The sequence below is a fragment of the Marmota flaviventris genome, chromosome 18 (assembly GCF_047511675.1).
Source record: "Marmota flaviventris isolate mMarFla1 chromosome 18, mMarFla1.hap1, whole genome shotgun sequence".
Lineage (NCBI taxonomy): Eukaryota > Metazoa > Chordata > Mammalia > Rodentia > Sciuridae > Marmota > Marmota flaviventris.
This window is the reverse complement of record NC_092515.1, coordinates 7,195,585-7,218,523: the sequence shown is the minus strand read 5'-3', so window position 1 is coordinate 7,218,523 and position 22,939 is coordinate 7,195,585. Positions and strand designations below refer to the sequence as shown.

General features: G+C 55.8%; 1 protein-coding gene across 1 annotated transcript in view; it reads left to right on the top strand.

The window, feature by feature from the left end:
- The first annotated feature begins 15,888 nt into the window (after window positions 1-15,888).
- Window positions 15,889-22,939, top strand: part of Sult2b1 (sulfotransferase family 2B member 1) — a 29,494-nt gene continuing 22,443 nt past the window's right edge. The window contains exon 1 of the mRNA XM_027920506.2: window positions 15,889-15,994. Within this exon, the coding sequence (XP_027776307.2) occupies window positions 15,939-15,994 (56 nt within the window). The 5' untranslated portion in view covers window positions 15,889-15,938. The remainder of the gene's footprint in view (window positions 15,995-22,939) is intronic.

The following is a 22,939-nucleotide window of genomic DNA, read 5'->3' as shown; positions in this document are numbered from 1 at the left end:
CTGAAGAGGTCCCAAAGCGCACAGAGCGGCTGCTTTGTGTGTGTGGCCTTTCTGATTAATGCCCACCACCGAGCACCCCCAGATCTGTAACATAACTGGATTTAAAGAGCAATTAGACTTATGTTTAACAAAAAATCAGAATTTTTTAAAAGATCAGCAAAGGAGGAAGCAATCTCCACAAAGGTGAGGTCTCTGTCGAACGAGTCAGCACCACACTGAGTTGCAGAAGTATTTACAAAAGTTACAAGTATTATAAGAGCAAACGTTTTGGGCACAGGCATAATTTGGGGGCTTGAAACACACTTGTATTTGAGGGCGTTCAAGAACTTAAAAAGAGTGAAAGGGTAGTTAGTATCCAGGGAAGAGGGTGTGCAGGCGGGCTTTCTGCCATCAGATGTTACCTCTTAAAAAAAAAAAAAATTCTATTTTTTGTTTATTTATTTTTGTGTGGTGCTGAGGATGGAACCCAGTGCCTCACATTTGCAGGGCAAGTGCTCTGCCACCGAGCCCCAGCCCCAGGCCCCTAGATGTTACCTCCTTTATGACCATCGTCCTGCTGACCACAGTCCCCCTATCAAAGGACATGAAGAGGGCTGGGGATGTGGCTCAAGCGGTAGCGCGCTCGCCTGGCATGCGTGCGGCCCGGGTTCGATCCTCAGCACCACATACAAAGATGTTGTGACCGCTGAAGACTAAAAAATAAATATTGAAATTCTCTCTCTCTCTCTTTAAAAAAAAAAAAAATTCTCTCTCTCTCTCTTAAAAAAGAAAAAAAAAAAAAAAGGACATGAAGAGACCATAAAAACTAAGCATAAGGGCTAGGGTTGGGGCTCAGTGGTAGAGTGCTCACCTCGCATGTGGAAGGCCGTGGGTTCGATCCTCAGCACCACATAAAAATAAAATAAAGGTATTGTGTCCATCTACAAATAAAAAGAAACTATTAAAAAAAACTCAACATAAGCCGGGTGCGGTGTGCACCCCATAATCTCAGCAACTTCAGCTTGGGAGGCTGAGGCAGGAGGATCACAAGTTTGAAGCCGGTCTTAGTAACTTAGTGAGGCCCTAAGCAATTTAGCAAGGCACTGTCTCTAAATAAAAAATAAAAAGGGCTGGAGATGTCACTCAGTGGTTAAACACCCGGGGTTCAATCCCTGGTACAAAAACAAACAACAAATAAAAAAAAAAAAAACCTAAGCATATTTAGAGGCAAGGCATTGTGGACTCTATTTTCTGTACAGCTTCTGTCAGTTGCAGCCTCTATACCACCTAAGAACACTCGAAGTCCTTCTCTCACTTCTGAATGACTTTTGAATTTACAAGCACCTCGCCTCACCACATCATGTGACGAGACTGAACCCAGGACGACCTTAGGACATCAGACCTCACTGTGTGCTCCGTGGATGTGGCTGAGGTTTCAAGTAGGGACACTTCTACACCAGCCCCGTACAGATGTCAGGTGTTCGCAAACAGTTTAAGTGTGAAACTTCGGATCTAGCTTTAAGGACTTAGCTATGACTGAGCTCAATACTCACCGACTAGTTCCCCAAATGAGTTAAAAGAACATGTACAGGGAAAGGCGTGTCCCTTAGTCGGTGTGAAACTCTGCGGCTGCGACATCCTTTCTTCTTGGCTCAAGAACACTGGAACCCTTTTCAGAGTTCACGCGGGAATCCAGTGCCCTCGAGATGTCAGCGAACCCATCAGGACAAGAGGAACAGCACCATGTGGACGACACAAAGAGCCAGAGGTCCAGCCAGCACGAGTGCAGCCTGTCTTGGTCCCAGCCTGCGAGGCCCCAGGCCCATGCCCCCTAGAGCCTCGGTCCGGCCCTGAGCTCTAACATGGCCCTGCCTGGGAAGCCTCCCTTTTGATCCCACAGACCAACTCTGATTCAGTAGGGAGGAGATTCCACCAAGCTGTGACCATGGGGCAGCAGGGACCCTTGGGGGCCACTGGGAACACCACCTGCTGCAGTCCATCCATTCCCATCTGCCTGTGACTCACCTTTCCGGGCTGTGGGGGAGATGTTCCCACGGACCAGGGCTGCTCCACAGCCCCTGGGGGACGCCAGGGCTCTCTCTGTTACCAGCGACCTGGCTGCCCTTTATCCATTTACCTGGTCACCCCAATGCCACCTTCTGACTTTGGGCTGGAATATTTGCACATCTCCTATTTTTATGGGGTGCTGAGGATGGAACCCAGCGCCTTGCACTTGCTAGGCCAGCGCTCTACAGCTGAGCCCCAGCCCGCTCCTGTTAATTTAAATGAGACCCAGGCCCTCCTGTTCTCTGAATGCTATGATGAATAAAAAAAACTATAATGAATAAAAATGTTGCAGATTTCGTTTTTTTGGCATCGAGGAGAAAGAGTGTCCGCATGCTAATACCCTACAGTTCGGTTAACAAGGCAGTTGATGAATTAGCCCTTGGCATTCAAAGTTGCTAGTTGAAATCTGACTACCAGATTTGAGAAGTCAAGGTCATGATTACCTTGGGAAGTTGAAGGTGTGGATCCTGGCCCCTGGGATTAGCATCCAGGAAGGTACTTTCTTTAAAAAATACATAAACCTGAGAGCTGGATAATTGGTATGTTTACCTGTAATTAATTCATCAAGCTGTACACTTCGGAAATGTGTTCTCAGATGTATGTACGTCACAGCCCAATAACTCAAAATGCTATTGTCAGGAAATCAAACTGTCAAATAAGATAACTAAAGAGAGTCACAGGGTTTGTAGAAACAGACTAGCCTGGTGGCCAAGGGCCTGGACTGTCTGCATTTGAATCCTGGCTGTACCACAAAGGCTGTGTAACTTTGAGCAAGTTACTCAATCTCTCTGACCCTCGATTTAAACATCTACAAAATGGAAGTTAACACCAGGAGGCAGAATCCCTGGAGAGCACGAGTGGGAAGTGTGTAGCCTAGTAGTTGTCAGAGCTTCAAGTTCCGTGAATGACACTATTATTGCTCTTGCCATCGATGTGCTAAGTGGGAAGGATATGGCAAATGCAAACCTGCTATGTCAGCATAAAAAGGCAAAAGACACGGGCAGACAAGGCACAAGGTGGGACTGCAGTGGGTCACAAGCTTGTGCAAAAGGCATTTTTTCCCTCACTCTATTCTGGTTTGGACACCCATAGTGCTGGGGATGGAACCAGAGGTCTTGAGCAAGTGCACTTTCTCCGAGCCACGTCCCCAGTCCTCCTGGGCCTCTTCATGCCGATCTTTACCGCCCACCCCTCCTCCCTCCCGCGCTAGAACAGGCTTCCTTTCCCAGGGGAGGAGTTGGTGCGGGTGCTGTCCACGGCGTCTCCCCAGCACCTAGTCCAGAGCTGACCACGTAGTAGGTGCTCAGTAAATACCTGTGGACTCCACGGGGGAAGGTGTAAATGAAAAGGAGGGTGCATCCCTCACTCGCCACCGAGCAAAGCCCCTAAAACAGGAGCGTCAACGCCACCTTCGCTGATGGCCAGCAAGCAGGGGATACTGTAACTTTTTCAGTCAGTGGCTTGGGACTCATACCGAGAAGTCCCATTTCTGGGACTCTGTGGTGAGGGATGACTAGAAGATGTGCACTTCGTTTACATACAAAGATTTTCTCCACTGCATTAAAAAACAAAACAAACAAACAAAAAAAGAAAAAACTGGAAATACCCAACACAGTGGTGCACATGTGTGATCCCAGCAGCCCGGGAGGCTGAGGCAGGAGGAGCTCAAGTTCAGAGCCAGCCTCAGCGATTTAGCAAGGCCCTAAGCAACTCAGTGAGACCCTGTCTCTAACTAAAACATAAAAAAGAGCTGGGGATGTGACTCAGAGGATAAGCACCCCTGGGTTCAATCCCTGGTGTGCCCCCCTCCCTGCCCCACACACAAAAGGGAAATAGTTTAAATACTTATCTAATAAGCTTCGTGGACTTGTGGTGAAAGGTGCTAGAAGAAAGGCTTTGTGAACTAGGGAGCCACCTTAGTGAACATCATGCTATCATTTACCATGAAACGGTGTGGGGGTTGGCTTTGTTTTCTGGTCTGGGGATTAAACCCAGGGCTGCTCCATCATGAGCTACACCCCCAACCATTTCTATAGTTTATTTGAAGACAGCATCTCGTCAAGTTGCTGAGACTGGCTTCCAACCTGCCCTCCTCCCGCCTCAGCCTCCAGAGAAGCTGGGATCACAGGTGGCGCCACCTCACCTGGCTGGGGAAATCTTCTTACGACCTATAAAGCGAAGATAAGCAGGACGTGGCAGGGCTGTATGTTACTGCTCTCACCAGAAAACAGAAGAAACTGACCCACGACTTGGGAAGTCTTGGAAGGGTCTACATCACCCAGCCCTGACGGAGTGGCCGCTGGTCTGTCTGTGTCTACCTCTGATCTGTACCTTCCCGGCTCTTGACACGGTGTGATTGACATTGCGTGATTATTTTGGTAAAATGCAAAGAAGGAAAACCGTCTTCAGAATAGTGTCCACCTCCTCTGACCAGCCAGGGATTCCCGTTCTGGAAAGAAATGGATGAATCCAAATGCAGGGAAGTCCGTAGGTTCAGCATGCTGATCCCAGTGAGCGCCTGGACACAGTGGATGTCCACCAGCAGGGAGCTGGGGCCTGAATTAGAGTCCCCTGCAGAAGCCTCCCTAGGCATTAAGAGCCATGTTTTTGAAGATTTGAAGCCGCATGGCGAATCCTTTTTGTGTGTAGAATCATGTAAAATGACAACATAGAACATGATGTCCTCCCTGTCCCCTCCTTCTCTCTCCCTCCCTCTCTCTTCTCTCTCTCTCTCTCTCACACACACACACACACACTGACACACACACACATCAGTGTAAATGTCCGAACATATCTGAAGTTGGTAGAAAAATAACAGTGCACTAACAACACGATTTTACAAAGATCACACCTGGAAATAAATGTGTCAGGATGCTATTATTCGTGGCGCACACCTGTAATCCCAGCGACTCGGGAGGCTGAGGCGGGAGGACCACAAGTTCAAAGCCAGCCCCGGGAACTTAGCAAGGTCCTAAGCAACTCAGTGAGACCCTGTCTCTAAATAACATTTAAAAAGGGCTGGGGACATGGCTCAGTGGTTAAGTGCCCCTGGGTTCAATCCCCAATTAAAATAAATAAATAAGTGAAAAATAAATAAACCCACGGTATTTCTCCATGCAAGAGCCATGGGTCTTTCCTGGGGGCCTCGTCCCTGTGTGTCCTCACACTCTTCCCCATGTTTCCCACAGACTTGAGCCTTTATGCACCACAAATGCCTTGTATCGTCCTCTGTGAAGTGCGCTGTACCTTGCTTTTGTCACCTCATCTACCGCCTGGAACTCCCTCTGTTCCCAGTGCCCTCTGACAGGACAGCTGTGACCTCGTTTAATGATTACCTTATTTATGGGAGGTAGGTTAAGTTCTTCTGCGATGATAAATAACGTTGTAACGAACAGCCTTGGGTTCACGGTCAAGGATGTCGCTGGGGAGATTCCAAGGTGTGGAAACCCCCTGTGCCTCCTTTCTCCCAGGGGTCGGGTTTCCGTCTCCAGCCTCTGTTCCGAGCCTCTGTTCCTTGCATGTGGGGTTGAACCCGAGCCAGGGGATGTGTGGCTGGCTGGGCATCGTGAAAATGAAAACCGTGGTTTCTAAATGTGCCATTGGCACCAAGTTCATGGGAAACCCTTTGAGGAAACCCTGTGTCTGACTGGGGTCCCCATGTCTGCCTCAGGTGAACCCTCGATTTGTTGAGGGCGACCTGGTCTTGTCCCAGGGTCCCCTCACTCAGCTCTGAGGAGGAGGACACAGATCCCAGACACCCTACATGATCTCTTAGGGACTAGGGTGTCAGAGGCTCAGATCAGAGGCTGGGGAAACTGAGGCAAGGCTGAGTTGGTGCTCCCCTTGGCTCCAGGACTGACCCTCCCAAGGAGGGCTGGGAGGGGGGTGGCAGGGCCCTGACACCAGCTGTCGGGAGCACAGCTAACCCTGGGGTCCAACGCACCCCTCCCCACCCTCGCTCCCCCTGAAGGAGGCTGGCTGTACCTGATGGGGACTGACAACCCGCGCCCACTGTCACTCATCCCGGACTCTGGAATCCACAGGCCGGGGACTCTCTGATCCCCGATCCGAGGGCCCACTGCCCGGCACAGGTGTCTGGGGTCTGTGGCCTTCGGGAGCGGTCCTGTCCATCTGGACGCGGTGAGCTCCTTGGGGTAGCCGAGGAGAGCTTCACACCATCTGTCGGTCCGTCCACTGGTTGGAGCCGGCTGAGCGGTTTCTGCTTCCGAGGATCTGTGAACGCCGTCCGCAGAGGCCCTGGTGTGAAGGTCTGTGACTAAATGGGACTTTTCACCGGGAGGACTTCAACAGTCAACCCCTGGTGTGGTCGCTGAGTCCTGAGGTGAGTCTGTGGTCCTCCGTGGGCTGGGGGTGTCGCTCGGGGGGAGAGCTCCCAGCACTGAAAGGAAAAAAAAAGCAGGTGGCAGTTAATTTTTATGTTTGTACCAGGGAGTGAACCCAGGGCCACCTGACACTGAGCACGTCCCCGGCCCCCCCAGCCCTTTTTATTTTAAATTTTGAAACTGGGTCTTGCTGAGTTTCCCAGGCCGCCCTTGAACTTGAACTCCCACCCTAGTGTCCCAAGTAGCTGGGGTTACAGGCCTGGGCCCAGCACCTGGCCCTTCTAGAACTTTCTAGAGGTGGAATGACACCCTGTGGATTCTTTGGCTCTAGTTTCTCCCACTCATTGTCTGCGACAATCACCCCGTTATTGTCTGATCACTGAAGTGTCTGGAAGCCATCCCCAGACAATACGCTTCATCCCCTCAAAATTTTGGTGTGTGTGTCCCCCCCAAATCAGAAGCCCCCTCAAGAGCCCCACAAGCCCTCAGTGCAGGACCTCGGCTCCCTCCCAGGACTCCCCGATGGACACAGCCAGCCCCACTGCCCAGGGTCCCAACACGGGCCACTTTTATTGTATCTGGTGTTTTCTTGGCCCCCCACTTGGGCCAGTTTTCTTTTCCACCCCACACTGCGCACGGACGTCTCAGCACTTCCATCTCAAGGGCACAGTCAGGAGACAGGTGACCACGAACCAGGAAGGAGCCCCAGACTCCCAACCTGCGGGTGCCTGCGCCCTGGACTTCAGCCTCCACAACTGTCGGGAACCACTTCTGTTGCTGTGAGTTTACGTGTATCCACGCACGAGAGATTCAAACAGAAGAGCCACAGTTTTCTCCAGTGAGCCATCCCTCTCTATTTGTTTTGTGGCGCATGAATCCATCCGTCTTATCTTTTTTAAAGTCGGGTTGATGGTGGTACAACTTACCTATAATTATACATTAAAATTCAGCCTTTAAAAATACCCAGTTCATCTTTTAAAGCACCCACTTCCACGGACTTGTTTCCCTTCTTTATTTACAGCTTTAGGGAGGTGAAACTACACAGCAAAAGTACACAATTAGCCAGACACGGTGGTACATGCTTATAGTTCCAGCGACTCTGGAGGCTAAGGCAGGAGGATTGCAAGTTAGAGGCCAGCCTCAGCAACTTGGTGAGACCCTGTCCCAAAATAAAAAAAAAAATACATAGGGCTGGGATGTGGCTCAGTGGTTAACTAACCCTGGTTTCAATTCCAATGAAAGAAAAGGAAGGAAGGAAAAAAGGAAGGAGGGAGGGAGAGAGTTCAGGACTCGTGTGGCTCTCTGGTTGTCCCTGGTTTGAGGAGCTGAAAAGCTGGCTTCTTGTCCTGCATGGACTTGTCTCTTTCCTGGTCGAGTCACTGGGTGGGACACTTCCCCTGGGTTTCCCATACCTGGATGGAGGGTCTAGACCAGGGTGGCGCTGTCTCTGGGGGCTGGAGAAGTCTCCCCTGGGGGCCGCCCCAGAGACCACAGATGTTGCGAGCACCCCAGATGCAAGACCATCTCCTCTCCCCACAAAAGTTCTCCAGAGACTGCCCAAGGCCCCAGGGTTGGGGGGCAGGGAGAGGAGGGAGGGAGAGGCCAGTGGCTTCTGGTTTTGTCACTCAGCTCAAGGAGACTCAGTTAGGTCTGGGTCCCACCATTTACGTGGGAACTCGGCCCAATCTGTTGAGAGCTCCGGGGTCCTGGTGGTCAGGGGACGGGGTACCCAGCTTTCTGAGACCCCAAGCCAATGGGGGAGACAGGCTGTACCCTGGGAAGGGACCCTGATCTTCCCCCAGGCTCTTTGGAGCTGGCTTTTAAAAGCTGCGCAGAGCTGGGGGTGGCTCTGGAACAGCACCCGCCTAGCCTGCGTGAGGCCCTGGGATCCATCCCGCCACCAATAATTAATTAATTTAATTAAACCATAATTAATTTTTATTTTCGGGGGGAGATACTGGGGACTGAACTCAGGGGCAATCGGCCACCGAGCCACATCCCCAGCCCTACTCTGTATTTTCTTTAGAGGCAGGGTCTCACTGCGTGGCTTAGCGCCTCGCTGTTGCTGAGGCTGGCTTTGAACCAGCCATCCTCCTGCCTCAGCCTCCTGAGCTGCGGGGATGACAGGCATGGGCCACCGCGCCTGGGAAACCATAATTAATTTTTTAAATAAGAGCAGACATTGGACAGCACTGGACAGACCAGTGACCCAGAACTAGGTTGGTGAGGTATTCACCGACGGCCAGTGCATTCACAGCTTCGGCAGTGGGCTGGCGAGCCGGGACTTGTGGGCTCGGGTCCCAACCCCAGCCGTGACTCTGACCAGTGACGTCAGCGCCTCCACTTCCCCTGTAAAACGGGGACAACCTAATCAGGGCATCACGAGGACCTGATGAGTGGCTGTACAGATCTCTGGGCACAGGGCCAGGCACCAACTATGTGCTGAGTATTTGACAAACACCATAAAACAGTGACAGGGTGTCCCAGGGTGTGTGACAGTGTCTCTGCATCGGCAAGAAGCACTGGATCCCTCCACGGGGACAGAGAGCCCATATCAGGGACACAGAGGAGGGGGCCAGGTCCCACATCTGCCTTTCCATCCTCCTGTCATCAAGAGGCACAGTCCCACCCTCAGACCTCCGCCTGGTCCAGAATGTTCTATCTTGCCTCCTTCACAGACTTGACCAGATGGATGGCACCTCCCCCAAGGCCCCTCACCCCTGCCATCTTTCACTGCTGTGTTGAGTTTCCTGCCCTATTTCTCTCCCTGGTGGAAAGCCATGCTATGGGCTGCCTCATAGTAGACTGATACTTTTGAAAATTTTATTTGGGAAAGGGCGCATCTTTTCTTCGCTGAAACAGAAGCTCTGGATGGACTCCCTCCCTCATGCACTCAGCCCTGGCTTCACGTGCCTTCTTCATGGTTCTTCATCACACCAGGTGCCCTCTTGCCACAGGGCCTTTGCACTGATCTCCTTAATATATGTTTTATTGTTTTGAACTTAGATCCCCAGGCCCCAGGGCTGGGTATCTGTTCTTGATATCTGTAACACTCTTCCCCTGTATCCATCCACCCACCTTGCGGCCTTACCTCCTCCAGTTACCTCCCCAAGAGGCCTGCCCTGAGGGCCCACCCTAAAAAGCCCCTAGCCCACATTCTAGCCCTTTCACCTGCCCTCCACATTTTCACACCATTCGTTACTCCATAGCATTTGGTGTGATTTCTAGTGGTTTGTTATCTCTCTTCACTGCTGCGTTAAGTTTCCTGTGGCTGCTGTAAAAAATTCAGTGGTTTAGGGCTGGCGTTGTGGCTCAGTGGTAGCGAGCTCGCCTAGCAAGTGCGAGGCCCTGGGTTCTATCCTCAGCACCACATAAAAACAAATAAAGGTATTGTGTCCAACTACAACTAAAAATTAAATATGAAAAAAAATTCAGTGGTTTAAAACAGCACAAAGCCAGATATGTTGTTCACTCAGGAGGCCGGGGCAGGAGGATCACAAGTTCGAAGCCAGCCTCAGCAACTTAGTGAGACCCTTTCTCAAAATAAAAAATACAAAGGGCTCAGTGGTTAAGGGCCCCTGGATTCAACCCCAAGTACCACCCCCCCAAAGAAAAAAAAAAAAACCTCATGAATCGATTATCTTCCAGTTCTGGAGGCCAGAGTCCAACGCGGTTATTACTAGGCTAAAATCAAGGTGGGGTCGGGCTGGAAGGAGGCCCGGGGAGAATCTGTTTCCCGGCTCTTCCGCCCTCCAGAGGCTGCCCGTTCAGGGGCTCACCGCCTTTCCTCCCTCTTCAAAGCCAGTAGCAGCATCTTTCGGCCTCTCCTTGGCTCTGCGCCTCCTGCCTCCCTCTTTCACCCCTGGGAGGACGATGAACCCCATAATCAGGACCATCTCCCCGACTCCAGGGCCCTAACTCGATCCCTCCTGCGCAGCGCCTTTGGCCAGGGGCATGACGTCTGCAGATTCCTAGATGAGGACGTAGGCACTGGGGGGACATTATCCTTCTCCTCCTCCTGCCGTGTCCAGGGCGGTGCTCCCATGTTCCCGAGGTCTGCGGAGGCTGCCAGAATGAATGGATCCGAGTGAATGGATCCTAAGGAACAGGAATGGTCAGGTGGCTGCTCGGTGGAGCAGGTTTCTGGGGACCTAGGGCCAAGGAGGAAGTGTGGGCCCCTGAAGGCAGGGAGTGGGTGGCAGGAGCAGGGCTGAGCCCCAGGAGGCCACCGATGAAGCTGTGGGGTGTCCTGTTCTCCCACTTGGGCCGCCTCCCACCCACCTCCTCACTGCCCTGGGGCAGGGCCTCCCTGGAGTCACTGTGGGAAGGGAGAGGATCTGGGGGGGCTGGGGATGCTCAACTGGCACGGCGGGTTTGTCTGGTCCTGGCATTTGGCACACAGCTCCAGGGACAGTGAGGACGGCGCTGGGAGCACCCACGAGGCCCGGGAGGCGGCGACGAGCGGCACCTGTGCGCACCTGGGGCCTCCAGACCCTGCCCAGCGCCCAGCCTGCACCTGCCGCGCCGTCTTCCAGCCCCGGGGCCCGGGAGCCCCTCTTCCCTCGACCGGGGTCCAGCCGCGGCCCGAGGTGCCACCTGCAGCCCCGTGGCCCTCGGGGTCCCGCGGCCTCTCCACCCCTCTGCTCCCTCCGCCCGGGGCCGGTGACGACCCAGCTGGTCACCCCAAGGCCCTGGGCATGTCCCCCAGTCTCCGCGGTGCTCAGGCCGCCGCGTCCCCAGCCTCCCGCCGGAGCAGGTGTGGGTCGCGCCGGGACCAGGGCCCGGACCGGGGCGGCGGGCGGGCGGCGGCGGTATCGGCCCTGCGGGGCTCGGCGGGATGGAGTCATCGGGGCGGGGAGCCGCGGAGGTTTCCCACGCAGCGCAGCGCACCCCGCGATGGACCCACTGATTAGAGGGGAGCTGGGGAGGAGCCGGCCGAGGGGGCCCACCCCGCCCAGACCCAGGACTTCATTTCCTGCTCAAAGTGGCCCTGGGAGGACTGGGGGACCTGGGCCTCGCTGCCACCCCTAACCTCCCTCCCCGGCCCCCTTTCCTGGACCCAGGGTCTAAGTGTCCTATTTTTGTCTCTCTGGTCACAGGGGTTCAGGGCCCGGACCCTCCACCTTCAGACCACCCCGGTGCAGTCCCGGTCCCCACCCCACTCTGGTCGCTTGTCCTTCCTGACTCCACTGCGCCCGCCCCCAGTCTCCCCCCTGGGGAGCCCAGCCTGGAAGCAGCCGAAGCTGCTGGTATTTGTGACAATTACTAGCTTTTAATGGAAAGGTTGGGCTCTGGAGGTGACAATGGCCTCATTCTGTGGAAACATGAACTCATGACCCAGTGACCTCCCTTTGCCCACGCCTAAGCTCCAACAGCAAAATGGCACATCCCAGGGCTGGTGGGGGGCACAGAGGGAACCCCAGGAGAGGCCAGGCCAGGACGCCCACCCCTGCTGCCTACCCTAGTGCCCCCCTTTCAAAACCAGTCCCTGAGGTCTGGCAGGGAAGGGGCTTGGTCGTGGTCACGGCACATCATGTGACACGTTGGACTCTCTGGAGGCTTAGTGGGGTGGAGGGCTTGTCCTTACTGGCCCAGCCCATCCCCACCGGGTTGCTTCTTGCTACCTGTGAGTCCCCAGGGACCCAGTGGTGTCCTTGGATGTCCCCACCCGCTAGCACCAGAAATGGGCTGTATGTGACCCAGGAAGTAAAAGTCTCACCTGCCCAGAGGCCCCTCTCTGGCTGGAAGGGTACCTCCGGCTCTCTCCGGCCTCTCTGGCCTTTGCCCAGCGAGGCCTCCACGCAGACACCATTTCCACTCAGGTGCACTGGCTGGACACGGTGTCCTCCTGTCCTTGGTTTCTCCTCCTGGGGCACCCGCTCCCCAGGGAAGCCCTTCCTCGCCTCCTGGAGAGGCCCAACACCGGCACACTGAGCTACCCGCCCCCAGCAGTCGGGACAAAAATTGCACATGCTGGCAATCCCAGTGTCTCGGGAGGCTGAGGCAGGAGGATCGCAAGTTCCAGGCCAGCATAAGCAATTTAGCAAGGCCCTAAGCAACTCAGCGAGACCCTGTCTCAAAGAATAAAAAAATAAAAAAGGGCTGGGGATGTGGCTCAGAGGTGAAGTGCCCTTGGGTTCAATCTCCAGTACTTCCCACTCCCCCCAGAAAAAGAATGGATGAAGTTAATTTTAGGAATAGATTTTACTTAATCTGATCTGTCCATCATTTCAACATGGAATCAAATCAAAATTACTCTGAGACGCTTTATAGGCATCTTGTCTCCATTTCAATGCTCAGTTTCCAACAGTTGAGTTAAATGTACCAAATGTTACCAAAGCATTCCTGGTGCTTTCAAGGGGGAAGTGTTTTATATTGTTTCTGCTCTTAAAGTCACATGTAAATTACTTAACAGGAAATATAATTGAAAATGTCCACTTCCTTGGTCACATAAGCCACATTTCTAGTGCTAACTAGCCACTGCATTGGCCAGCTCAGTTCAAAGCCATGTTTACTTCCTATCTCGTTTTCCAATTGATCCATAAGAGGCATCTCCAGGTTGGAGGGATGGATGGATGGATGGATGGGTGGACAGGGGGATGAGTGGTTTGAGGGATGATGGATGGATAGAGTGAAGATGTACTGTCAGTTTTTATTACTATAACAAAATACCTGAGGCAGGCTGTTGTATAAAGAAAAAGAAGTGGCTCATGGTTCCCGATGTACAAGGATCAAACAGCATTTTGCAGGTTCTTGGGAGGCTCCCTGGAGCTCGTGGTGGAGTGCACGACATCGTCTCTATCAACGTGTGTCTCCCTCCTGCTGCTTACAAAGCCACCAGAATTCACTCGTGGGGGCTCGGCCTGGATGACCTCATCTAACCTAATCGCTCCCCAAAGGCCCCGCCCCTGAACATCAGGGTTGGACCAGGCTCCCGCCCCCGCAGTGCCAGCAAGTAAGACTTTGGGGATTAAAGGCCTGAACGAATTTGAGGGAAGGAGCCACACTCTAGCTGCCGCAGCAGGTGGATGAGGACCTGGCTCCTGGCTTCCTTTCTACCCTCACCCTCTTCTCTCCCGGATGTTGGGGAACCCCGGGGCCATTTCCGAGGGGCTAGTGGTCTCCTTGAATGCCCCTCCCCCTCCCCTAACTGGCTAAGGTGTTGCTCTGGTGCCTGGGTCTCCATCCCGTGGCCCCCACCCGTCACGTGCTGGGACTCCTCTCCTGTCACCTCTCCCTGTCTCCCTGTGACGACTCAATCATCCCATCAACAAGCATTTAATGAGCACCTCCTACATTCCAGGCGCTTCCTTGGGATACTAGGGCTGGACGCCGGACGAGCCCTGTCCTCCTGTGGTCAGCTGTCAGCAAAACATGTAGGAAGTCAGAGGGTGGCCGGGAAGGACCTAGAGGTTGGTGGCACAGCTTGTGCGAGGTGACACGGTTTCCAGGCAGACGGAGGAGGCTGTGACACGCTTAGATGTCTTCGGGGACAGCAAATGCAAAGGCCCTGAGGTGGGGCTGTTTCTGGGGTCTCTGGGCCTCCGTGTTCAGCCACTTCCTTGTCACTGACTCCTTAGCCCCCCCCCCTTAAACTTGCACTGGGTCTTCCTGGACCTTCCCGTCTCCCAGAGCTGCCCCCTACCCCCAAGTTTCCCTCTCCATCCCCCAAATCCTCCCCTGAGGCTCTCAGGTGGCCAGGCACAGTTGTCCTCCTGCTCCGGTGCCTGAAGCACTGTGGGAGACTTGGGGACAGGTCACTGAAGGTAAAACAGGAGGGTGGCCAGGCTCTGCTCAGCCTCCTCCCTGACACCAACAGGGCCTCTCAGCCCACAGGGAGGTCCTCCCTTCACACTGAGGTGACAGGGCAGGACCAGGAGGCGAACTCGGTCACAGCTGAGTGCAGGTCAGGGCACTCCCCACAGTCCAGAACTTCACAGATGGGTCTTTGGGCAGAAAAACTGAGGGGATGGGACGCCCCAGGACATGTGTCTTCTGCCTGCCCTCGGTGTGAACGTGGTCAGTGCTGTGCGACCTTGGGCAGGTCCCACTACCTCTCTGAGTTCCTTTTCTGCATCTTTATAGAGCTGACATCTCCCATCCCCCTCACCTATGCAACAAGCCTGGGTCAGTAAATGCGGTTTCCAACAGTGCTGTCCTCGTGTTTAGTCATCTGACCGAGATTTCTCCAACCCACGTCAGAAAAAAGGAGAAGTCCAGAAAAGTGGGGCACCCCCGTGATTCTGGCTCCTCAGGAGGCTGAGGCAGGAGTCATCAGGAGTGCGAGGCTGGAAGTCAGTGAGACCGCGTCTCAAGCTGAAAATGAAAAGGCCTGGAGTGTGGCTCCGTGATGGAGCACCCCCGGGTCCGATGTCTAATTCCAGGAGGAAAAAAACTGAGGAGGATTCCTGGAAGGTTCCAGCAGCACGTTCTGGGATGTCCGCGCCTCGGGTGGGAGAGGGCCACGGGACTGCGATGTCCTCTCTGACCTGCTCAGGAGTGTTCTTACCCAGCCAGGCCTGTGCCTCTGGCTGAATAGAGTATCACCTCTGGTGGGGACAGGCCTCACGGCCAGACTCCAAGACTTGATGGGCCTGAGGTCAAACGCAGGGGAGGCCAGGGGCCAGGAGACAGAGCCACGGGCCCTGGGTTGGCTGTGCCCCTGGGTGCCAGAGACTCCTGCCACCACCCAAGAAATATTCCACTTGAAAAACCAAGGCCCAGAGGCCAGAGGACTGGGCTGCGGGCTCCACGGCTGGGAAGTGCTGCAGCTGGAGTTCAACCCGGGCCTGGGCGTCCAAAGTCCCTCGCCAGCCGTGGCTGCTGGCCCTTGTGACGTCTCTGGGTTGCTCCCTGTCTCTGTCTTTCTGGGTGACTCTGCCTGTTTGGGGTCTTCTGTGTCTCTATTTCTGCCTCTTTGTGTGTCTCTGTCCCCCGATGGCTCTGTCTCTCACCCCTCAGGGTCTGTCTGTCTCTGGTTCTCTCTGAAGGTCTCTCTTCCCCTGGTCTCTGGAAGTTTCTGCCGCCCACCTCCAACGCCCTGGGCCTGGAGCAGTCCCCACAGCAGCCAGTGCTGCTGACCTGGTCCCTGGTCCCTTGCGGTGTCTCCAGGCAGGGGACCAGGGGACCCGGGTGCCCGGCTGAGGGCTCCTGAAGGAGGCAGCCGGCTCCCGGCACCGACGGGACCCTTCCGTGTTCCCGATGGCCGGACCGAGTTTCCCAGCGGGTGTCGCATGCCCAGAGCCGCCAGCCCGGAAGGCCGGGGTGTGGCCTCGGTGCTGACCCCCGTCTCCATCCCGCCGCTCTCTGGGCGCGGGCCAAGGACGTGCCCGTGGCCGCTCCTCCCCGCCCTCGGGAAGGGAGGCTCCTGGCCTCTCCCGCTGTCGGGGCGTGGGTAGCAGCTGGGAGAACCGGCTGCCGCCCCTCCCCGTGGGCCGGGCGAGGTAGGCACCTGGCGGGCTCCGGCGGGCAGCGGCAGACGCTGCCACCGCGCACACCTGCGCCGCCACGGCTCGCGCGTCCTCCCCTCCCCGCCCTCGGCCACCCGCCATGGACCAGGACGGGATCCTGAGCCTGTGGTCCCGCGCCGACGACTCGGACTCCAGGTGAGACCCCCGGCCGGGCCGGCCTGCCCGCGGGACCGCCTGGGGCGCCGCCGGCCTCGCAAGCTCAGGCGCAGCCCGACTCGCTCGGCTCGTCCGGGTCCCCGGGCTGCAGCCCCTCCCGAGGGCAGCGGGGGGCCCGGGCCTTGCTGAGTCACCGGCCCGCGCCAGGCTGCTCCGGGCGCCTCAGTGGTTCTGTCTGTCAAAGGGGTCCTCGGGGCTTCGTGCCCCCGAGGGAGGGCTTCACCACAGCAGGTGCTGGGGCGCTGGGGGCCCCAGGCGTCCCAGGACACCCCAAGAAAGGCTCCAGGTGACGGGGATGGTTTTCTCCGTGGGGACTCGGAAGGTGCCGCCTGTTCTGCTGGAGGGGAGACCCCCGGCACGTGGCGGGGCTCCTGGCCGGTGGCTTCAGAGTCTGGAGGGTGGGAGGCTGAGTCCCTGACGGTGCCCTGGTGGAGGAGGACAGGGCAGAGCCCTCGTGGCTCTCCAGGAGCTGGGGACTCCTCGGTGCCTGGGGAAGAGTCAGACCCTCTGATAGTGCTGGCTTCTCAGATGAGGAGGTGACAGGGGAAGTGGGATGACCAAGTCACACGGCCAGAAGCCAATCTGAGCTCAGCCTGTTGGACCCAGAGGTTTCTCCCTCTCCCAGCCCCTTCTCCACAGCTGGCCTATTTGCTCCACTTTTCAGATGAGCAAAGGGAAGCTCAGAGTGGTTAGGCAGCCTGTCTAAGGTCACACAGCCAGTGGCTGAGATGACCTCCAACCCCTGAGATCTTCCGCTCTTGCCAGGCAAAACTTTCCTGGCCTCTTGGGCCACTCCAGCCACCATGGGCCGTGAAGAAGGGGACAGCCCAGCCCTGTCCCCACCCTAGTTACCTCACTCCAGCTTTCCCTTCTCCTGCTTCTACCAGGAACCAGGGTGTGGGGAGGCTCCCTGGAGCTCAGGACTCCAGACACCATTCAGTTGAACCTTGGTTGCTGTGTGACCAGGCAAACTTCCTAGTGTCTCTGGGCCTTCTTCTCCTTGAGGAAGATTCCAGCACTCTCAGCATGCTTTTGCCCAGGTCTTCCCTGGGAGGTAAACCAGCCTGCCTCCAGGGTCCCTAGCTCTGGGAAGGACCGCCCCCCACCCAAGCACCTGGGAGCCTCATCTCTGCTACCGCCCAGCCAGTCAGCCACAAAGTCCTCGGATTGGCCTTCTTGATTCAGTCCTTTGGCCTCTCTGAACCTCAGTTTCTTCATCTGAGTCATGGGGATAAATGCATCTGCTCCAAAACTGAGTGTCCAGGGTCCCCTGTGTGGTGCCCTTCCCCCACTTCCATGAGCTTCTGGGACCCCCTGGAACTGGAAGGACGCCCCTCATGAGCCTCGAATCACCCTTCTGGGGCCATTTCCCAATGGACACAGTGTCCCAACGGAACTGAGCAGCTCTCCAAGAACAGCTGCTCCTCCTGATGGTCCCTCTGTTCCTGGGGCAGGACCCCAGCACTGCCACTGCCCCCTCTTCCCCGTGCTCCCCACCATTGCCAGTCAGTGCCCGAGTCCCACCCCTGTCCCACGCTCTCCCTCTCATCAGCCCTTGTCATCTCCTCCTGAGCCTCACCCCAGCCTCCCCGCCTCCACTGGCCCCAGAGCTGCCTCTCCCATCCTCCCAGCCCCTGGCAGGTCCTGGTGTGCCGGCCTCACCCCCACCCAGCCCGTCTCTGCTGTCACCCCTCGGCCCTGGGACCGCGCCTCCCTGGCCACGCCTCATTCTTCACATCCCAGCGCCTCCCGCTGATTCCCAGAGAGGATCTTCTCTAGCTCCGTATGTCCCCCGCGTCCCTGCTCTAGGTCCTTCCGCGGCTCCCCAGAGTCGAACACACGGATTTCCTTTGTCCAAGAGGAATCTCCTCCCAAGCACGGCGCACACTAGAGTCCAGGGCAGAACTGCTCCCATTCGACACCAGGGAGTGGACAGGGCGGAGGCCCCTCGCCCTCGGCCCCCTCGGTCCCTCGGCCTTAGTGGAGACGGTGGCAGCAGCCATCAGAGAGCCCAGGGTGCCCGTGGCAACCCCCTGGCGTCGATGCCCTCTCTGGCCCTGTGCCCCTCCAGCCGGCCGTGGTCACCCACTCTGGGCCTCTGTGCGGACAGCCTCCCTGGTCCTTGGTGACCTCTGCCCCCCTCTTCCATTCGCCAAGCTGCTTCTCTGGTCTAAAGATGCGGCCCTGGTGGTTCGGAATTGGCCAGGAAGGGGAGAGGACGTGCCCAGGACAGTCCCTGGTCACGCTGCTGCGTCCCTGAACGCTGGCCTGTCGGTGGACAGGGGCGGAATGTGGGGAATCCACGAGGACGCTGTCCAGGAACGAATGAATGGAGGGGAGGGGAGGCCGAGCCACGTGGGATGAGTCAGGGTGACAGGAGGGGGGGGCAGGGCGTGCCGCAGAGAGAGGCCGAGGGCAGAGGCCACGGAGAGAGAGAGGCAGCCTTGAGCCCAGTCACAGCCCTGGAGAAGAGGCCCCGAGGACCAGGGTCCAGCAGAGACACAGGCGACTCTTAATTGAAGTGAAGGAAAAAAAAAAAAAAACCTCTGTCTACACACAGATTCCATTTTTAAGCAAGAAAAGCCGGACTCTACATTGTTTTCAGATTACAAAACCCCCCAAGATTGAATCTGGGCTGCAGGATACACAGCAAGACACTTGGCTTGGAGTGTTTGGGGTCACAGGTTTGTTATGCTCAAGACTCGCTGTGTTCGGTGCACCTTGTGCGTATTCGAAGGACTGTCGAGGGCCATAAATGCAAAATTTAAGTTTTAAGAAGAAAAAGATGCAGGCGGTAGGCAGGAGGGAGGGCTGAACCCCGAGTTCACGGATCCCTCCAGCACCTTGACCTGCTTACCGTGCACCCGTATTGTCTCCTTTAATCCTCCCAATGACTTGCCTGGCTGAGATTCACCCGGGTGAATGATTAAGTATGGTTATCCCATTAAAGAGTTGAGCCCAGAGAGGTTTGGGTCTTGCAAGGTCACACAGCAGGGCGTGGCCAAGATTTGAACCAGGGAAACCTGACTTTCTCACACCCCGGGAAGGGGATTTGGGTATGAGAAAGGTCCAAGAAATAGCCCCCGCCCCTGCCCTGACAGGAGGTTCGGCGAGGACTGCGCGTGTTGCGACGTTTTCTCGTACACATCTCCCTTCTGGACAGGGTCAGGGCCCGAGAAACCCAGCTGGCTTGGCTGGGAGAACGCCTCCGTCTCCACTCCTCACCCTCTGGTCTCAGAGTCCCCTGTGTGGGCACTTTTGGTCTCTGCTCTCTATGGCCGGGGTGGCCAGCTCTGGTTTTACAGCCCCAGCGCCTCATGCCCAGGGAGGGCCAGGGCCACTCAGGGCACTCGACAGCCGCAGCCCAGCCCGGCCAGGACAGAGACCTTGAACAACAGTGGCCTTGGCTCTCGGGCGGGATTCGGGCAGGCAGGTCAGGCAGGCCGTGGGGTGAGGGAGAGCCAGTCGCTCGCGGTCTCCTGGGTCCCATCTGCTCTCTGTGGAGGGAGCAGCTGTGCCTTGTGGTCCCGTGGAGACACCGACAGGTGCCCAGGTCAGAAGGGAGGACTGTCGGGACCTGATGTAAAGAAGGGAGAAGCTCAGTTTGTCCTCCTGGGACGCCCTGGGGGACGGACAGTGGGACCCCCTGGCCGTCGAGGGCATTAACGTGGGGTGAGAAGGGGGACCCTGGTTTTGCAGACAGCTCTCACACAGGTCAGGAAAAGTGGGGACCCTGCCAGGACCGGCCGCAAGACCCTCGAGAAGTGCCCTCTGAGCTCCTGTCCCGTCCCTGTGGCTCACTGGCAGGGTCACTGATGGAGCAGTCACATCAGGGAGGGCAGTCACCCTCCCGGGCCCCTGTGCGGCTGTCCACTGATGTCCACTGAGCAGCGATGTGCCTGCGGGCGGGGCGGGTTTGCTCCTTTCTCCTCCAAGTCCCCACGGCTCCTCCTGAGCCAGGAACTCAGGTGCTGAGGAGGCTGGGGACAGGTGAAGACTGAGAGCGATTACAGCCTTCCCGAGGGCTTCTCCTGAGCCAGGCCCTGCTCCCAGGGCAGAGGGGAAGGAACTCATGCCATCCATCCCAGCTGTGGCCCCTGAGGTGGCCCTGTGCTGTGTTCCCATCTACAGGTGGGAATCGTGCACCTGGGGTGATCCCGAGGCCCCTTCGTCACCCCTGCTAGAGGAAGGGACCAGCCGGGGATGCAGACTGCAGGGAGAGGTGCCCCTGTTTTTCCACTGGAGACTTGTCGCTCCCCATGGGGCCGATGAGACTGTGCATCCTCCCTACACACCGCGAGCAAGGCCCGTGGGGAAAGCCTTCCTGGTCACCACATTAAGAAGAGAGTCAAAGAAAGGGGTGAAGTCGCCTGGCATGGCGGCCCACACCTGTGATCCCAGCAAGTCGGGAGGCTGAGGCAGGAGGATGGCAAGTTCAAGGCCAGCCTCAGCCACTTAGCAACTCAGTGAGACCCTGTCTCTAAACAAAATGCAAAAAAAGGGCTGGGCAGGGGAGATGGGGCTCAGTGGTTAAGCACCCCTGGGTTCAATCCCTGGTACCAAAACCAGAAAAAGGGTAAAATGAATTTTAATCATGTCTTAACCCAGTAGATCCAAAGTGGACCGATTTCAACGTGTGATTGATTTTTAAAAAGTATTAGCAAGGTATTTCGATTTGGGGTTCCCACTGAGCCTTCGAGCTGTGTCTTCAAATCCTCTCCCTGCTGTGCTGCGAGACCTCGGCGGCCCCTCATGGCTGGAAAAACAGCCGGGCCCAAGGTCTCCCAGCGTCTGAACCCAGTGTCACCGAGAAACAGTAGCAATGAAATCAAGTTAGCAGCTCACCAAGTCACAGGCGGCTGTCCCTGCAGCCCTGTCCTCCCTGAGGCTCAGATGCAGGCTGTGTGCGCCCCAAGGGCAGGAGAGGCACACAGTAGGCACCTAATAGACGGAAGGTGGCAGGGAGAGAGACCGAGCGAGCGTGCACTGAGAAGGAAGGACCAAGGATGGGGAGGCAGAGCCCCAGGCTAGGCCGCGGCTGGTGCGGTGGAGCATGGCGCTCCAGGACGGGCAGAGCCCTCCGCCAGAACTGAACGGCCTGGGCTGAGGCCGCTGGGCGGGGCAGGCGGCCTGACAGCCCGCACAGACACCGCCAGGCTTCAAGGGACAGAGCCTGGGAATTGGAAGCAAAGTGTGGCTTCCGTAGGGTGCATGTGGGTGAGACGCCCTGCCTCAGAGCCTCCATGTTCCTGGCCTTCTCTCTCCTCCCTCCCTCCCTCTCTCTATGTTTGTTTTGTTTTGAACCCAGGGGTGCTCTACCCCTGAGCCACACCCCAGCCCTGTGTGTGTGAGTGTGTGTGTGTGTGTGTGTGTTTAATTTTGAGATAGAGTCTTTCTAAGTTGTTGAGGCTGGCCTCAATCTTGCCATCCTCCTGCCTCTGCCTCCAAGTAGTTGGGATTACAGGCTGGGCCATCCACCCAGCTAGTGTCCCCCTTCTCTTAAATGGGCCTGTAAGTGAGTCCTTAGCTGGATTCCTGAGAACCGCATCCCACCCGGGGCATCACTCTGGGCAGCCTACCCCCTCCCGGAGGTAAAACTGCTTTCTTAAACCCAAGTCTGGGTCCTCGAGCTCAGAGCCCAGCAGCCACAGCCCAGAGAACCCTGAGGACTTGAAGACGCAGGTTGATTTCTTTAGCTAGATATTTTTTCTATTATAATTATAAAAGTAATACATCAGGGCGATCTATCTCAACTGTGCTTTTAAAAATCATCTTAAAATTCTTATAGATTCCTCAAAGGGAAAGAATTTGCTGACAGAAAAAAAGAATAAGGGATCTTACTTTCTGTGCCCGGCGGGGTGACCCACGCCTGTAATGCCAGCAACTCAGGAGGTTGAGGCAGGAGGATCACAAGTTCGAGGCCAGCCTCAACAACTCAGCAAGACCCTGTCTGAAATATATAAAAAAGGGATCGGGAGGCTTAGCTCAGTAGTAGGTCACCCCTGGGTTTGATCAATCTCCAGTATGGGCAGGGACTTATTTTATGGTTGCCATAATCTGAACTGTTTGATACCACCAGAAATTCTACTCCTAATTATTTGCCCAGGAGAAATGAGAAGGTAGATTCACACAGACAAGGATGGTTGACGCAGCTTTAGGAGTAAACAGCCCAGCCATGCACGGGGACACGGAGGGCACCCTGGCATCAGTTCACATAGTGGAATTTTACTCAGTCACCCCTCCAAATCCACGGGTACCACAATCACAGATTTAGGCCACGAGACCTTAGAAATGTTTTTTAAGCCAAGTGCAAGGGCACATGCTTGTAATCCCAGTGGCTCAGGAGGCTGAGGCAGGAGGATCAGGAGTTCAAAGTCGGCTTCAGCAACTTAGGGAGGCCCTCAGCAACTCAGTGAGACCCTGTCTCTAAATAAACAAAGGGCTGGGGATGTGGCTCAGTGGTTAAGCACCCCTGGGTGCACTAGTACCAAAAAAAAAAAAAAAAAAAGCATGGATTTTTTTTCTTGTCATTAAATAATACAATATAACAGCTATTTGCATTGTATTACGGTGTATTAAGTATCATGAGTCATCTAGAGATGGCTTAAAGTAAGGGGAGGCCACGACATGCCAACCCTATAATGTATTCTATAACAGACACCCAGAGATTTGGACGCCACATGGGGGTCCTGAAACTGACCCCCACGATGTCAAAGGTGACTGTATTCACAAACGTGGAAAATGTCAACATTATGCCAAGCAGAAAAACCCACATGCCAAAGGGTGCATTCATGTGATGACAGTCTAGAGGGTCCAGGCCAGGCAAACCCGGCCTCGGACAGAAAATCTCAGAACAGCAGACTCTGGGGGGGGCAGAGCAAGCCTCGGGGGGCTGGCTGAGCACCCTGGTAGGGGCTGGATCAC